This window comes from Gymnogyps californianus, chromosome 8 (genome assembly GCF_018139145.2).
Source record: "Gymnogyps californianus isolate 813 chromosome 8, ASM1813914v2, whole genome shotgun sequence".
Lineage (NCBI taxonomy): Eukaryota > Metazoa > Chordata > Aves > Accipitriformes > Cathartidae > Gymnogyps > Gymnogyps californianus.
In genome coordinates this window covers 24232857-24251749 of record NC_059478.1, presented here as the reverse complement: position 1 = coordinate 24251749, position 18893 = coordinate 24232857, and the positions used below count along the sequence as shown (strand labels likewise).

The 18893-nt window shown below is 45.6% G+C and overlaps 1 protein-coding gene across 1 annotated transcript in view; it reads right to left on the bottom strand.

The window, feature by feature from the left end:
* Nucleotides 1–18893, bottom strand: part of PTPRF (protein tyrosine phosphatase receptor type F) — a 395755-nt gene that overhangs the window by 84487 nt on the left and 292375 nt on the right. Inside the window, 1 exon segment of the mRNA XM_050901434.1 lies at nucleotides 11709–11819. Within this exon segment, the coding sequence (XP_050757391.1) occupies nucleotides 11709–11819 (111 nt within the window).

The window sequence follows — 18893 nt, the reverse complement described above, 5'->3', positions numbered from 1 at the left end:
TATCCTCAAACATGATCATCGGTCTGCATGGTTTACTCATCTGTAGACACCTTTCGTCTCTCCCTAGTGCTATCATTTTAAGGAAGGACTTCAAATGGAAAGCCAGTTGCTGGAGTCTCACAATCTATTGACAGAATCAACAGCAGGAGAGGAAAAATTGGAACCAGAAAAAATGCATTTACAGTCTAATCTTGTGCTCAAACAATGCTGTACTATTTATGCTCCCAATGCATCCTTGAGTGCTGACATTTTATAGACAATTTCCAAAACAGGGCCTTGCCATTTTTGGATTATATTTCAGCTATAACTTTTAGGTCTAATTATTTGCGCTGACAACCACATATAAAAGAGGATATATCATTACAGTGGTGCAGCACTGGAGACACATCAGCATTCAGCATACTGACATACTAATAGCAAAGTAAGGGAGAGCAAGATTGTGGAGCTATGCAATTTGCATTCACTCTCTGAAATTTCTGTGATGAAAATAACACAACATTAAGGAGGGGAATAAGAGAAAAGATCCACTGTATCAAGATAAAATAACTCGTTAATAAATAACCTTGTAGCAGTCACAGAGCAATAATTAAATGCATGGGTGAGCAGTACACAGTTTTAAGTAAAGCTGGAAAAATGTAAGATGTAATTATCAGTGCCAAACAAATTATAAGCACGGCAAATCCCAATGGAATATTTAGAAACTAATTTCTGGCTTCACATTAAATATTTGTGTACGTGGGTATTTTTGGTGGGGTGGGAAGGAGGGGTCGACACAAAGAATGAGAAATTATCCGCTCCTGCTGGCTTATATCCATTCTCGGCTGCCTCCCCTCAGCTAAACCATGCGGCTAAAACATTTAAGTGCCCTGTCAAAGGTTTATTCTCCAGAGGTGCCTGAGCCATCACAGCGGTGCTCCAAATTCACTGAAATCTGGGAGGCATTGGGCCTTGGCTTTAATTTCTTCTCTTTTCTTCCTTGTTCTCATTTTTCATCATTGTCTTGGGCTCAGGTAATTTTATCCTCTACAAAATCTATTTTTAGAGGGTAAACAACAAGGGCTCCGTGCCTCAGTACAATCTAAATGAGAGCACGTTCCAGGGAGAGAAACGGGAGCGAAGTCAGTGTACTGGAACAACTGCTACGACAACTTGTTAAAACTTGTTCCAGTGATGATTATAAGATCAACTCATGCAGCTGCCTGATGGCATGTGTGAGAGGAGCCAGGGTCTCTTCCCCATGCCACCCGGGAGCAGCGCTGGGCTGGAGAGCTGCTGCGAGCATCCCTCTTCTCCAGTGCGTGTGGAGGGATGGACCCGCATGGTACCTGTTCGGTGAAGGAGTCATCTCTGGAAACTAGCTCAGGACTTCTGCCAAAACCACCAGCTCTCCTCAGCATGAAATCATGAGTGCCTCAAGCTAGGTCTGGAGCTAGATTTAATTTAAAAGCTGGAGTCGCCTTTCACTATTGTCCTTTATTCACCTCTGGCTCCCTGAGGGCAGCAGGACAGAGCAGGGCAAAGCACAAATCAGGTTTTGCTGAGTGGCTATGAGCTCCTGCACACGTTGCCACGGGCCTCCCTGAGCCATGCTAGGTAAGGCTGGGGTCACTACCAGAGCTCCCTGCCCTCCTGCCAGCAAGAGAAAGACCCAGCCCCCGGGAATAAAGGGGAGGCAGAGCTGCTCATGCAAAGGGCCCTTGTCCGAGCATGGAGAACTGGCCACCCCCAGAGTGGGGACTGCCAAGGAGCAGGGAAGCTGCCTCAGCACGAGGGCCTTGCATCTCTCAGCCAGCTGCCCCTGCTGCACTATGGCAAGTGAGGGCAGCATGCTGGGTTCTTCTCCAGCTGAGATCAAAAGTAAGCTTTTCGCCTCTAGAGAAAGTTAAAACTTTTAAAGCTACAGGAGAAATTGAGGAACCCGCTCTCCCTAGCAGCTCACGAGGGGACTGGAGATCATTCTGATCTCTGCTTCCAAAGACTGCTCTTGATCTCCGGCCAGAAAGCAGTAGCAGTTTCGAAGTATTACACTGGCACCTAGCACAGGTAATGGGTTAGAGAAGGACCCCACATACAGTAGCATGCACATCTTCCCACCCTACCTTTGAACAAAACCGCCCTCGCTGGTATTTGCATGCAAAATATATTCTGTGCATTTTAAATCTCAAGCAACAAAGGCGTGCAAGCAAAGTATCAATGCCATCACCAGAGTCACAGCAAACAGTAAGCAGATTTCATCAGGCACACTGTGGCTGTGCCTGGAAGGGAGCCAGAGTCTGTAGGGCCCCCTCCCCTTTTGGGGATGGCTCTCCTCTCCCTACTGGAAAAGTCTCATCTGACGTGGCGTACTGTAGATGGATAAGAAGTGAAAAGGACCAACCTTCTCGCTGATCTGAGAGATGAAAGTTTGTTTTGTTTGATGGCAGAGTGCGATGAAGATGAGGAGGGAATAAAAAAAGACAAGGAAAAACACAGAGAGTAAAAACAGGCCAAGCTTCATCTGTCCGCACACCACTGAAACGACAAGACAAGACTACAGAGGTCAGCCATGACTTCCCACCGTGCACACACACCACTCCATGTCGTGGACAAGAGTGTGCTGCACTCGCATCGCTCTGGCCTGGAGCAGGGCTGGCCCCTCCACCTCCCAGACCCGCTCACCACTCGTTGAGGCAGGGCGGAGGGGACCGCACATCCCGCACATACTCACATGGAGGGTGCTCCAGGGGCGGCCCCGTGCCGGGCCAGATGCTGGAAGCACAGACACGTTTACATGTGCAAAACACACACACACACGCACAGAGCAAGGGACTCCAGCCATCACACAGACTGATGTGCTCCCACACACCCACTCCAGCTATTAAGATGATGGCAAAGGCACTTTAAACCCATTGACCACACACTGGGAAGACCATATATGTAGATCCGAATTTTATCAAGTATGAAAGAAATGTTCCAAGTGGTGAATGGAAAATCTTCTACCATGAAGAGCTGTTCCCCCTCTCCAAACAAAGAGCTAAATGCAGCAGACAGGTATTAGGCAAGTGACAGACATGCGCAGTTTCAGCTGGGCTCAGTTTCGGGAGAGCCTTATTGGTACACTGTGCTGTGAGTGAGAGATGGACAAGAAATCAGAAGGACAAAAACACCCAGAGAGAATTGAGCAGATCCCAGTTTTTGTTCCTGCAGGAGAGACAGTAGAAGGTTAGTTGCATTTTCCTTATAGACAAAGGAGATCTTATTTCTCTAGCAGGAGTGACCTCACTCCAGCTACAGATCTGTGGCATATCAGCTGTAATCGAACCCTCGCTGAGAGAATACAGAAGTGGATTTGATAGTTAAAGACTGCTTATGAGTCACATTTTTGATGGGGGAAGAAGGAGGTGGGGGGAGGAATTTGCTTTCCAGCAGAAACACTGCAAATTAGACAACAGCATGTGGCATTATACAGTGCAACAGTACAGTCAGCCATTTCCAGTGATTAGAGGACAGGATTTTAACCAACACTGACATGGTACAGACCAGGCAATGAACTGCCAATAACAGCTACAACAGTGGCCTACGAAGTGTAATGGAGCTTGCAGGAGAACAGCAAAACAGTTGTTTACATTTCTTCAATTGAACTGATACCAGGGGACCAGAACCAGCCAACTTGGAGCTTAACTGGCCCATAAGCGAGGGTCACATCCAGTGTCCGGCCCAGACATCCTCAAAACAAACAGTCCTAGCTTAAGGTCCAGGTTTCCTCTGGCCTGCTTCAGACAGGGGATTTACCTCTTGGTCCACAAAACATTAACATAAGGCTCATTTAATCCTGTGAGACCCTGTGATGGGAGGGAACCTCTTTATTGCTGCTCCCAAGCCACCACTTTATTTCCTAATCTAATGGAGCGTATCACATCTGCACGGCCTCAGCAGACAGCAAGGGGCTTCTGCCTTCTGCTCAGCTCTTCCCAACAGGGAGGATTTGTTTCCTGCCCTTGCCCAGGAAGGACAGTGCTTCTGGCAAACCAGGCGTACCCGTGAACGGCTGCAGTTCTGGAAAGCAGCACTAACATTGCAATAGGGCAACACAAACTCCATGCGCTGCAAGCGTGGACCAGCCTGCTGCACCCGTTGGGACTGTGCGACTGAATGGCAAGAGGCTGGTGAAGAGTGTAAGACTGTGGTGCTACTTGGCCTGTCTGGGGGCAAGGTGAGGGGTGCTGCTGCAGCTGGGGGACGGCCAGGAGCTTTGTTTTGGGGAGGCTGGCAGGGATCGCACTGCATCAGTGTGCATGGACAGGAGTAGGCTCCGGCGGTGGCTTTCCCCACGTGTTGACACTTCAGATTAGAGTTGGAAAGGTGAGGAGACACATGTGAAACACACTAATTCAAACAGATTACTTTCTGGTCTGTCAAACAGGAACAAGTTTGGGGCCTGCTATTTGTCACTAATTGCTGGATTATCTCTTAATCTCTTATTATATTAGTGTCTTTTGGGGAATAAAAACCAGTAGCAGGCTATTTTGGAACAGCTCTAAGGCAAGAGGGAACACCTGGGCAGAAAGTTCTCTCTCCTTTCCCTTTAGTTAATGCTTAAACAGCTGCTGCTTTATCTGAGATAAACCTGATAAATGGTAAATTGAAAGTTTCATCTCCTTACAGATCCACTCATATGCTCCCTTACCTCCAGTTCTCTATCCGTGTCACTCCTAAGCTAGGAAGCATGTTCTACCAACACGTTTTCTGCTTTTTTACAGAACAAATGACTCTGAGCAGTGACAGTAAATAACATCTGCCCCCCCACGTAGGGACAGGGGATTTAAAGCTGGGGTTACCCAGAGTATCCCCTGTGCAGAATACCATGGCTCACTAGGCACGCTACCATGTTCCCATGAACCTGAGCTGCCTGGCAGCTAACTTGACCATGCCAGTCTATGTGCAAGACAAAGCAAGTCAAGTCACAGCAGAAATGCCACCAGAGGATAGCAAACTCCAGAAGGTAAAAACAGGGCTCCTTTTGAGATCCAAGTTGAAACAGCAAAGAAGCAAAGAGCGAGGCCGTATCAGAGATACATCTGCCAGTCCTGACTGTCAGATGGCTCCAGTGATCTGTAGGCAGAAACTCCCATGCTGATTGAATTTGGCTTTTACCCTGCTACAGACATGCTTGTCTTATGCAGCAGCATCAATACTCTAACCACAGCAGCTTGTTGCAGAAAGAATGAATTTGGGCTTATGGAAGGCTCTGCTTTTATGTATTCTTGGGCATTAGCTCCCTGAAACAAGGCAGGGGGCTGTGGCCAGGATACGAATGCACAGGTCTGAGAGTTTAGATCACTACTAGCTCAAACAAAGGAAAACACTTCTAAAGCTTTTCAGAGTGGGAAACTAATACTTTCCTGAAAGCAATAAGAAAGTTCATTATCCCAATTGGCTCTGCAATTCTGCTGGGAACTGCCAGCATCTGTCCTATGCTGAAAACTCTCTGGTGCTATGCAAGGCATTAATATAAAGGCAAACCCAGACACTTCGGAATCCAAAAGACAGAGAGGTTAACAAAAACCCAGAGGGGGATGAACCTGTTCCTGCTTATCTCCAAAAGCACATCTTGTGTCTCAAGGACTCCACATAAATCAAATTTTATCCTTTACAGCTTTTAGAGGTATAGAGGAACAAAAGGACAGATTGTCTTTTTTACGCCAGATTACATGAGAATAAGACAACCTCCCATTATAGGCGATGAACAATGTTCTCATGCCACAGTGATGAGTATATTCCATCCTAGAGAGATAGACAGGATGCTCAGGGCACCCAACCATCCTTTCCCATTCATAGTGCACACACATGCATGCATGAATTCAATTAAGAGGAGAAAATCTCACAGCACCAGAGATGGATTTCCTAACCCTTTGTGCAAGTGGATATGGAAGGGGAGGGAATGGACTTTTATTCAGCACAGATACGCAGGCCTAATTGTTCCGCAGATGTCTATGCAGGTCATGTGGGGAGGAGGGGGAAGTAGGTTTCCAAGTCCATTTCTATGTTGCATTATCATGCACTGAGCCACCAGCCACTCTCCTTCTGTTTTCCATACAGGTCATTTTACAAATAATCAGACTCGAGCTTCACATTGCAGTTTTAACCGTCAAAGGACTTTGCAAGGCATAAAACTGTTAAGCTTATTTAGTTGAGTTCTATAAAGCACACTGAAATCTTTAGATGAAATGTGCTAGCAGAAGGAGAAAGAACTATTATTTATTAAACCGTGATCATTATAATCATTATGGCATAGCAGAATGCTCATAGAAACACTGACGGTGAACACACTTCACCTCAGGAGAAAACATGACAAAAATATTCACAGTAATATATGGGGAAGAGAAAACTTGGCAGAAGCCTCTACGTGCCTCTCCGGCTCTGAAGCCAGTCAGCTCCAGTACGAGGATACACACAGCATCCTGAGCAGCAGCACGACCCACAGGGCTGACGGAGCAGCAAATGTCTGCTGGTGCTGAGTAGCTCTGGCCATGCCGCTAGCTGCGCTCACCCTGAGCCTGCTTACAACTAGCCAAGGGGCAACTGCCCAAACTACAGCTGCTCTGACTTTGGCTATAGCAGTACCTTCAGCATGGAGCAGCACCCGGGGGCAGAGGAAATGAAGTTAAAAACACTGAAATCCCATAAAAAGGAGTGCACTTTCTTCATCAAACGGTCATTGCTCGCTGTTGCATTGCTGTACTGCAGCATTATCTTGAGGTCGGGACTGCACAGAGTGTACACAGGGAGATCATGGCCCTTCAGACCTGTAGCCCTCCTCAGCCATGTACCAACTGCTGAGGGGTAGTTACTCTGTGGCCTCTATCGCAGCCTGTTTTTGCTGCTTCTGATGGTCCAGGGCAGACATCTATCCGAAGCAGCAGACTGGGTCATCCAGTCTGATTCAACTGCCTGTTCGTGCTTCCTGTCATCCAGGCATCTCCCTCACAAGTCTCTCTAGTCTCTGCTTGTCTGTGATCACTGCCAGGCCCTCAAGCACCGGCAGTGCCCCTCTCTGGTCAAGTAATGTCACCCTCATCAACCCTGGCGAGAGACACGTTTAACAGAGCACACTGCCAGAAGTGTGCGTATAGCTGGGTTGTAAACAAACGTATTCCCTGTTTTTTAGCCATTTTTCAGACATCCCCAGTTTTGGTCGCTGACTGTTTGACCACTATCCTCAGCTTTAACTCTTCTCCTGGCAATAGCCTTGAGCTTTGACTGCTGTTGCTATTTTAGCTATTTAATATTACATAAGCAGAAAATGTCCTTTTTAAAGGCTTCAAGTCTTGTTGCTCCAGGCCCATGTCAGTCATTCAGAATTATTATTATTTACACAAGGTCCCCACTGCAGTAAGCATCACATAGCCGCAAGTAGCCATTTCGGTGAGCTCCCTCCGTGTCTGAGTCTAAGCTATGGCCAAGTCCCCAAGTGTAAAACCCTGCGGAGGCCAGAGAATCGCTGCTAGGGACAGAGCCACAATCCTAATTTCATTTCGGGTGATGGTTCCTTAGTGAAACCTGGCAAATAAAACTTCAGACTCCAAGCAAGTTTCCCTGCTGCCAAACGAAATACTAGCCTGACCTTTCAAAAAGCAGATCAAGAAAGCATAGATTTTTGCAGTAATACCATTTCTATTTACTGCAGTCTGATTTACTAGTTTGCGATTTGGGGACAGAGGAGACAATTCAGTTTTAAATGGTCTTTTTTTAAAAGCAGCTGTGCAGCTGCTTCTCTACAGTATGTGTAGCATTTTGCACCACGGAACTTGCCGCACTTGCCCCACTGGACTGTGCCTTGAAGGCCTGAGAAGCAGCAGTTAAGTGAAAACCGGGCAGCAGATTTCTCATTTGATGGGAAGTACGCAGCCAATGCTCCAATAAGTACTATTCTAGTAGCATCTGCATTGCTCACTGCTGTAAGCAGCACTGGGGAACACACCTAGTGAACTCCACGCTATATTAATAAGGATATTCTTATACACAGTCTTCCTGCTCATCTGCTTCACTGAAGTAGGAAAAAAATAACACCATGTGTAGAGGAAGAGAAGGGCAGAAAAAACCTTTTGTACAGGGAAAGAGTCAAATAACAGTGCCTCTATTGAGGGGAGCACCACACAGGCCACCACCTTCACAGGCATTTCATAGGACAAGACTTTTGGCTGAAAATGCTCCTCTTTATGCAGATGTCCCTGAAGCTGTAGGTAAATGAAGAGTGAAATGTGTTCATAAAAAAACAATAGCGTAGGTGAATCAGCGCAATTATACTATACTCCCAGTGAGCATGATGAAATGACAGCACCTTTTTTTTTTCCACACTAGGTCCAATCTGCCTTCTACTCTTAAATCAATTTCTGGTATGTCTTGAATCAACTTCTTGGATTTTTGCTGCTAAATTAGACAGTAAGCTCTCTGGATTAGAAGAATCACATCTTCCATATGTTTCTATTCCCCTCCCTTCTCCCTGCAGCACCATCAAGTCCCAAATCTAATCATTGTTACGATGTACTGTGGTACCTGTAACCACGGACCACAAATGGATGACTGTTCCTTCATGGCGGTAACTACAATATCCAGACCAGCACTGGCAAGCATGCTTGTGCTGAAAGGGCAGGATAGGAATATGCCACTGTGCCCCCTCTGAAGTCCCTGCTATGCCCCAGATAGCCACCTTGCCCTGGCACGCTCCCTGCTCTTGCTTTCACTCTGTTCTTGCTCCTCTGATGGTCTGGATGTTTTCTGCAACCCTCCATGCATGGAGGGCTGAAGAGCACCAGTGGGAGGCAGTCAGCTCCCAGCGCTGGTCCCCAGCTCCATCCCGGCTCTGCAGCAGCAGACAGGTAGACCTGTCAGTCCAGAAGCAGAAGGCTTATGAAGGTTGCTTTCCAGCACACTTAGTAAGGTGAAAATAATAGCTTCAAGGAAAATGCATCCATTTTCCTTTACAAATCCCTGGTGTGGAAATGTTTTAACTTTTAATGAAGTCCATCTGTGCAGAAGTGCTGGCTCTAAAGGATTCACAGAGACAAGACACTGGTGTAGCCTGCTCCTTCCTCCTCCTGTTCTTTCACTGATATAGGAAGCCCTGAGCAGTGCCTGGATACTCCTTCTCAGCACCCAGTATCTTCCTTTGTTAGCATGAAAAGTACGATAAGGATGCTAATAAGCCTGTGCTTTCTAACACAGCACACTCACAAAGGATTACCTGGGAGGCTAGGAATGGAGAGGACATGATCAAAAACATAAACCCCAAGAGTCAAGAGACAAACAAACATTTGAGCTATTAAAAAACCAATAGGCTGTAAATGAGAGCCGGCACAAGCAGTCCTGAGAACTACACAGGGTGGAAATTACTACTGCTATTCAGTACTCAGCCATGCTTTCCGATAAAGTGGCCAACTTCTTGGGTATTCACCACAATGAGGTCAATCATTATGAAACCGCCATGCAGTGGCAGTGCAGCTGACACACTTAATTTCCACTGTAATTTAGCATTAATTAATGTCTTCTCTAGTAAAGATGCTGGCACTTTCTGAAGACCCTACTGGAAGTCACTGATCCATCTAATGACAACACTGTAGGACTATCACAAGAAGAAAAAACAGGGATTCTTTTATTCTGCATCCCAGACCTGAGAAAGTAAGATATTTTCATTTTTTTCCTTGCTTGTAAAGAAATAAAATACTGTTCTTGGTTTGACTAACTTTTTGAAGTCATTAACTAATATAGTAACAATATGATTTTTTTTTTTTTTGTAGAACATTTGCTATCAGAAATTGTAAACACAAATACCATCTAGGACCTAGTAAGCACAGTGAATTTCATCTGAAAATAATTTATGGGGTATCCTGTCTTAAATATACAGTGGGGCTTTATCAGGATCACACAGGTTGGAGACTGACATTGTAAAGATTATGTGCCATAAAAAAGCTTGTTCCAAAAATTTATGTGTAAGAAAATGACAGTTAACAGCAAAGCATATGTCTAAGAACATGGTTTCTTCGGTGAACATCAGAATCCTCTCACATGTGCAGACCATCCATGGCCCATGCCTAGCCCAAACAGGACAGACGAACCTTGCTGAGCATCAAGTGAAGTGCAAAATTCAGTACACTCCTCAGTCCTACAGAATTCACTTGCTAAATAGAGTGTTCGTTAGTAACAAATTGGAAAGTTGTTAAGAGGAGGTTTTTCTACCTCTTGAAGCTCCTATGCCTTTTTTCAGCCACACCTCTATAGAAAACAGAACACTGAGAGTCTGAGCATGTCACAGGAAGCAAAAGCATCCCAAATACTGCAGCAAAACAGCTGGGTATCGACACAAACCTATGCAACAACAGCCAACTTGGTAACTAGGATCCTTTCCCTCAGAGTGCAAAGTGACAATCGGGGATGAGTTTTAGTACAGCTTGCCTGAAAAATGAACTTGCAAGAATACAGGGAGTTTAAAATCATCCATAATTACATTGCGAGAGTGAAATGAGTGATTCCACTGCATAGATATAGCTTCATCTTCTGAATATGCTTAATTGGATACTTCAGTCTTCCAAAGACTCTTATAATCCAAATTACGCTGCAAAATAAAAAAGCACTCCCCCAGAATAAGCAAAGAAAACAATGCCAGAAGCCACCCCTGGAAGCAAACACACAGCATGTGAAGACTTAATCATTCTCATGTCCTCTTTCCATACTAGCCAATGCATATACAGCTTTAAGATTGTATTTTCTTTCTTCAAAACAGAGGAAGGAAGAAATGAAGATGAGATTTTATTATTAGACAGTTGATTTACTATGTGGAAATAAAATCTGGTTCTAACTTCCTAACAAACAATGGGTTGCACCAGCACAAGAATCTTCCTTCTCTTCTTGGGAAAATCCATAACTACATTTCCCAGGGGTTCCTGACCAGTGGCTCTGGTTATACAGTTTCATATGAAGCAGCACATTTTTTTCTTGCTGAAATTAACAGAAAATGTACAGGGAATTTAGCCCTTGCTTCTCTCCAAGCTACCTCAAACACCTTTAATGTAGAGAAAGAAAACTGGCAGGGGACTGTCCTAATGTAAAACCTAGTTATTCTGGTATGTTGAAAACAGTTTTAAATCGGCAACATAGCATAACCATTAGAAAAATCACTTTACATGAATTGCGGCTAATTTCCAGCAGGTTCCCAGTGTGAGCCATTAATACCCAGAGGCTCAATCATCGATGCATATAAGATGGATTAGGACAACTCCAAAAAGCTGTTCAGTTTTTAAAGATACACATTCCAAAGCAGAGGCCTAAATATCAGCTCACCTATAGCTGAGCACCTCTGGCTCATCAGAGCATGACCAGTTTTACACTACTCCACCAAAGGTTAGTTTATACTAAGAGGATTAAGCACCCCTTGATCCCAATTAAAATAACTATGACACAAAGTTAAGGAGTTCAAGGGAGAAAGGAATTCCAATTCTGACCATATTTCAGCATTTTACATAACACCATATAAACAGCAAAAACAGATTTCCAGAAATGTGAATCAAACCCAACATGGATCAAAGATATCCTTGAACTTAACTTGCTGGTTTTTGAGCAAAAGGCCACATCACACAATCCACCAAGTGTGATCAGGGCACTAAGACAGGGAACATACTCCTTCACTTTCAGGCAGGAGTAGAGTGACCTCCTTGGGTGGAAGCTGTTCTTACCTCGAACGTAAAGGTTAGCTGGGGCAGAGTAGCGAGTTCCTGCGCTGTTGGTTGCAACACATTCGTATTTGCCTTGGTCTGACTCCTCACTGTTCTCTATTTGCAGAGCTCCTGTACACAAACAAGACGACACAGACAATTTAGGTTATGGCAAATCTGGTAATCGAACAGCCAGCCTCAGAAAAGGAAGGCCATGCCCCACGCTTTTAAAGTATCTTCCTGGATAAATATATTGTGATGTTCCCTGGACCCACAGGGTACCAGCATGCAGCCAAAAGGTACCCAGTCTGCTGTTAGAAGCTTGTGAAATTGATTATTATTTTTTTAATGTACAGGGAACCAGTTACCGATGTATTTCCAACCGCCCCAACCACTTATATTCATTGCTTCAATAAAGGAAAAAACCATACACATACACACATATTAATTACAGCTTTGTATGGGACTCATCTAATAAAAGGACCTTTAATAAGCCTTTAATCAAAACAGCCAAGCACAAAGCACACTAACCGTAGCTGTTTGTGTGTTATCTGATGCACACAAAACCTAGAAACACTCAACAAATTGCGACCTTCCTGCAGAAACTGGCAGAGTCCCATCTCTCCCACCTCACCACCCCTCCTTCCAACAGACATCCCCTTTTGAGAAAACACTTTGCCTTTTGTCAGCTTTCTCCATGTCAGTGATCTTTTTCTTTCAGATTTCATTATATGTGATATAAAAAGATTAGAAACTCAGTCTGAGACATCAAAGATATAAACCAATGCAATACAGCCATTTTGCCGCACGGCGCTTGCGTGAAAGCCACCCTGCCTTTGTCCCAGCAGTGCCTGCCTCTCCAGCTTTGGGTCAGGAATAGTTGCTTAGCCCAGCCCGCAGGTTCCTCGGGACATGATCTGATCCCATCCCCGAAGTGCCAGATGGATGAGGGGTACATCTAAATAACTGCAGTAATTGTCAGAGCACACAGAGTAGCAGTTTACATGGGAAACCTGTAGACTACCCATGATGTGGAAGTGAGTGCTGGTCTAAGGTGGTTTTCTCTCATCTGCTTGGCCTATTCCCCTGGTGTCCAGCACCACTTGGCCTGGGAAGCTGGTCTTTCATCCAACTTCTTGCCTAACACAGATGACTGCAAAGCTGGTCGCATCTAAACTTCCCTAACCGGGCCCCATACGCAGACTAAAAGATGGAGATGCAGAGAAAGAAAGAAGCAGGATGCATATGACAGCAAGCTGGCACTGCAGGAGTGAACGGCCGTTGGCCAGACACTGAAGCGGCTGGTGCTCAGCCTGCTTCCCCCAGGCAACGTGGGAATAATTTTTAAAGTGCCTCCAAGTGCTCGGATTCTGCTGGTTAGGACTGCCTGTAAGAAGGGAACTCTGCTCACGAACCATATACTGAACTAAAAGAAAACATTAACCCCTTTGCTTGTAAGGATTTGAACTCATTTCTGCCTGCCACGGTTCAAAACGACCACTGAGAGCGGCACTGAGAATAGCTGGTGAAATTGCCTTCTCCGTTCTTGCTGGTTCATACTGCAGAGGTCAAACTCAGTTTTTCATATCATCAGAACAGAAGAAAAACTAATGTGAATCAACCACTGCCACCTACATTATTTAGAAGGATAAATTGAGACTGTAGCATAAGTCTATATGTCATGGGGAAAAATGAACTTCCCTGGGTTCTGCCATATAATAAAAATGATGTACAGAGCCCTCCCTATTGTTGCATTAGTGCTGGAAATGAGGCTTCAGCTAGACAGAGAAAGCTTGTTTGCAGAAGTCTTTCCACCTACTAACAAAAGGACCTGCCAGCTTTCCCTAGCCATGGCGCTTTCTGGACACCCACAGGCCAAAGCCTACAGAGCACTGCTGCTTAATTCAGGGAGAATGTTGAATTTCTACATGCTGTCTGGGAAAAACATCTTCAAGCAGACAGCAGCATGACAGGCAGTGGAGCAGGACGAAGATTCCCAGCATTGACAAGACACAGAGAATCAGAGAATCTAGAAATGGAAAACACCTATTAGGTTATCTTGTGCATCCCTGGGGGCCAGAGCAGGATTGCTCCCTGTTGTAAATGTACTTGTGTTCTGTCCAATTCCATTTTAACTGTGCCAAGTGATAGGTCTTTCACCACTTCCTCAAGGAATTGATGCCACAGCCTGGTTATGCTCTCTGTCAGAATGATTTTCCTGGAACTCACCATATATTATCCCCTTCTTAATTTCTGCTCATTACTCTGTGGGCACACATGTGCCGCAGAGTTAATTCTGAGTGCTTGCATCAAGCTTGGCTGGGAAAAGCTGTTTGCTGCAAAACATGCTGTCCTGGTTTTGGCTGAGATAGAGTTAATTTTCTTCTTAGTAGCTGGTACAGTGCTGTGTTTTGGATTTAGTGTGAGAATAATGTTGATAACACTCTGATGTTTTAGTTGTTGCTAAGTAGTGCTTATCCTAAGTTAAGGACTTTTCAGTTTCCCATGCTCTGCCAGCAAGCAGGTGTGCAGGAAGCTGGGAGGGAGCAGAGCCAGGCAGCTGACCTGAACTAGCCAAAGGGATATTCCATACCATAGAACATCATGCTCAGTATATAAACTGGGGTAATTGGCCAGGGGGGGTGGATCGCTGCTTGGGCATTGGTCAGCGGGTGGTGAGGAACTGCACTGTGCATCACTGTTTTTTTTTTTCCTTGGGTTTTCTTTTTTTTCTTTTCTCTTTTTTTTGTTATATTCCTTTTCATTAGAATTATTATTATATTTGTTAGTATTGTATTTTATTTTACTTTAGTTATTAAACTGTTCTTATCTCAACCCATGAGTTTTACCCTTTTTTTTGATTCTCCTCCCCATCCCACTGGGAGGGGGGAAGGGTGAGCGGCTGCGTGGTGCCTAGTTGCTGGCTGGGGTTAAACCACCACACATACCTAAACTTATTAAAAAAAACCAAACAGAAGAGAGTGGATGTCATCACCCTGAGGAAGACGCTATCTCTGATTTAGCCTGCGCTGAAATCAGAGCCAGCTTCAGGTGACAGGCAGTGGTGTCTGCCTAGAAAAAAGATCCCTAGATAATTCTGCCATGAACACAGACCTTTTTATATGCCCCTTTTAGCCATTTAATACATATCACTAGTATTTATACCCTTTATACTTGCGATCACCATGCCTCTTAAATGTCGGTTAGTCAAACTATTTTTTATCTCTAGGGACCTCAACATCAGGGCTGGAGAGAGAAGAGGAAAACATAAGAGGATGAAGAGAATGAAGGCAGAGGGGAGTTTCAGATTACATGCCGTTATCGCCTGTCAGTTCTGCAGCCAACGTGGACCAATTTCTAGAATCATACTATAAACATGTAACGTGTCAGCAACTGCCTACGAACTGCTCAGGGACACTGGGCAAGGGATTCTGGTTTTGTCTGGGTTGGCACAACTATTCAAACTATGGTGCATCAGGATCAAGAGGGAACCCAAAAAGCAGAAGGAAGTTAACACAAACCTCTCAACTGAACCAGAAAGAAAACAGTTACTGCAATAAATCATCATTAGACAAACATACAGATCCCCCAGTACAGCTGACAGCTAGCAGAAAGTGGAAGGATCATGGTAAACTGATAGTAGTCAGCAGGACTATAGGGGTTTCCTCGAAGGACAACCTACAACTAAGTGACGGCTACAGGAACGTGTAGGGTATCTCAGGGTACAGAGATTTATGAATAAAGTTAAGAAGCTCAGACATTGCTGGGATCAGAAAGCTGGAGACATAAATGCATCTGAGCCTTGGGAAAAACTCCCTAAGTGTAAAACACTCCAGGCCCTAGTTCAGTCATTCCAGAGAAAGGCAATAGCTTCATCTCTTGGAGGGCTGAAGTCTAGGCTGGACAGGACACAAGGAGCTACAGGAAAGGAAGAACTGAGTCCTGAGCAGCTCCTTTCCCTGAAGTTCATGGAAGCTGCATCCAAAGACCCTCAAAAGCGCAGTGAATTCTTTGCTTTGACAAGTGCAAAGGACCTGATTTCTATTCCTAGCCCTGTCAACATCTCATCTTATAATCTTCTGCGCCTCTGCAAACCAGGGCTAGAAAGGCTGATTTACTTTTATTCATTATTTTGCGATTTATGTTGCACAAGTTGCTGAGTGAGGTCTTGTTCACACAGGATGTTACTGCAGACTTCTCATACGGACTCCTCCAGTGCTCCTGTGCCAGGTGCCTTGTTCTCGTTTGCATGGCTGAGTCCTGATGTGCAATCAGATAGCACGGCTTCAGTGGATGCATGAGGACCATCTACCATCAGGACGTGCATATGTGTACAGAGAGGAGCAGTGAACAGCTTGTTTGGGAGCTCATGGGGCTCTGCAGTGCTACGTGCGCATCAGAGCGAAACCTCTCCCTGCTGAGCACCACTCGACCTCCACTGCCTCCTAAGCACCCTGAACCACAGCAGGGCTCCAGCAGAAGAGGGGCAGCCATTCCTCCCCATGCTGCGATGTCATGTCGATCTCACTTGTGCCTCAGATCTGTTCCCGATAACACATCTCAGCTTATCAGAGAGCTGACAGCTCCTGAGAAAAACCCCTGGCTGCTCTCCAGTGCCAGGGAGAACGGTGACAAGGCAGAGCTTCCTGGGGCTGAGGGCAGGAGCCGGCCCTGCTGATTGACAAGCATCCCTTATAGGTTCTTTACTCTGTGCTGGTATCTCCTTGCCAGTCCCTTCCCTCCTCTCCTAGCTTTTTCTTTTGCTCTTTAAACTCGGGCACAGACAGCAACCCCGTTAGCAGCTCTCCAAGATACTTATCTATTCAAATATACTCGTGCTCAGGCAGAATCATTAGTTGCAGTGACAGTGGTTAAAAGGAGCATTTAAAAAGTGCACTGCACAGAGAGAGCATGGGGAAGGCAGATCCTGATAAGGGCTGCTTCTTGGCAGCGCTGGGTACTGTTGTGCCATGGAGGGCTTGTCACTCTCTCCTCTAGGTGACAAACCAATGTAAAAAGCTCCGAGCTGCCATAGAAATTGATCTCTCTGAAATCCTGCTCCATAGCTCATGGGGTGCTTGTGCTCTCTTCTCCCATACAGCACCGCTCGGAGCTAAACACAGCAGCTCTTGGGGTGACACTCTTCCATATCTATTCAGGTCGGAGCTCCATCCCCAGCAGTGGGAGCAGCTCCATTTCTCTAGCAGGGCACTCACAGCCTCAGCCCCCCTGGCTCAGAGTGGGGAGACTGACCTTTTGCCCTGGTTATAAAATTAGACATGGAATGAAATGCTCCCGTAAGTACGCAAGAGTGGGAGGAACCAGGCTGCAGTCACAGCACTCATCTAAGGAAAGGACTTTCAATGCAGATGTTAATGAACCTGACCAGGGCCCTTCCTCTCAGGGAAGAGGTACATTTTGCTGACCCTGCACACTAGAGCATGTGGCTACCCCAAACCCCTCCCGTCTCTTTCCCCCTGCCTCCCACGAGCTTCCTCCACAGAAACACCACCTGACTTTTCCTGAAGCAGTATTCTTAGCCACCCCTTCAGCCAGTGCTCAGGTGTGGGGGTCCCAATCCCCCTTCTGCTAAAAATTCCCTCCCAGAGAAGGAGAATCCTCCTAATAAAATCCAGGGAGCTGTGGAGCAGGGCCAGACACAAGCCCAGACCAAACAAGGACCCACAGATATGGCGGAGAAAGAGACACTGTGAAGCCCTGACAATGAGGGACTTGGACTTTGTCACCCTGGCTGCTGCCTGAGATAACCAACACTTGCCGTGGGAGCTGTGAAAAACTGAAAGACACCAAAACCACGCAAGAGTCACTAATAATGAAAATAAGCATTTCCCACATTCACTATTTTTTGTAATTTATAACAGCAGCATCTCCCAGCTGTTACAGAGGACTGCACCTAGCCTCCACCAGCCATCAGCACTGCCAATTATGCCAAACAAGAGAACTACAAATATATTTTCATTGTTAGTGTTCATTATGGTCATTATGCCTGAGAGGCCGGTGATTGGCATGGAAGGGGCCTGTTATGGATGGCAGCGCTGCTGAGAAATGACTCTCCTGTGCACCAGAGGCAGCTGCTGATAGCACTCGACTGCTGCCACGGAGCCGGACTCAGGCAGAGGGGGAGTAGAGGAGCCCCAGTGTGCTCGGCAGCACGAGGTCTCCTCCTAGACAGCGGAGTTTCAGGATGCTCTGATCTCTCACCAGCAGGTACAGGAAACCTCAGGGGACTCTGTGTCAGAAGCAAAACTACAGCACTGTCAAGTGTACAGTAATGCCTCTGTGTGCTTCTAAAGGGACATGAGTCAATCTGAATCCTGACAGTAAGAAACACGGCATTACAAACATTGCCAGGCACTACCCCACCCAACCCCTGCTCGACACTGTCTGCTCCTGCAAGCATATCTTCTAATTTTTAAATTGTTTTCCTTTTGCTTTTTTTTTTGTGACTGGAAAAGCTCAAGAAACAAGAAAAAAATCCTGCCATGTACAAAGTGCAATCAAATGCACAAACACATGCTCAAAAAGAGACAGCAAAATTCTTTTAGCTTCCTCTAATCTCTTTGGATAGCTTTACGCTCCAGCTCGCAGGATAGCGTCGAAATATTGGAGCTATATTTAAACCAGTTCGCTTGGGACTGGAAAAGGTTTAGCTGCAGCTATACAGAAGTCGGTGCGGGTGTTTACCTGGCTTCCTAGACAGACAGCTTCTGATACCCAAGTGAGCTGATCTAAAGTTAATTCAGACAGACCTCTGCTACGCTGACGTCTGCAGGGAAGAAATACTCTTATGTATAGGAACCTCAGATATTTCCTGTGGTGACAGAAAAGTAACAAATAAATCTGACTGGAGAGGGATTACGCCTGAGATGATGATATTTCTCTACCTCCTCATGTGCATCCGATCTAATGCCTGTTCAGTCCAGCACCCACCAGAAACACAACTGTGCTCTGCTCTCTCTTATAGCCCAGGGCAGGAAAATGCAGCCAGGTTTCACAAAAGGTTGAGTGAGTTCAATTCCAGAGAAATGCTAGAAATGAACATCTTATATTCTACTTTGAAAGTAAGAATGGGGCAGAACTTGCTTAAACATGGATTTGCTGATACTATCTGTGGGTCACCTTAAGAAGCTAGCTATTGCCTAACCTGATGGGCATCTGCCAGCTCCATGTCTTTCTTACGAACAA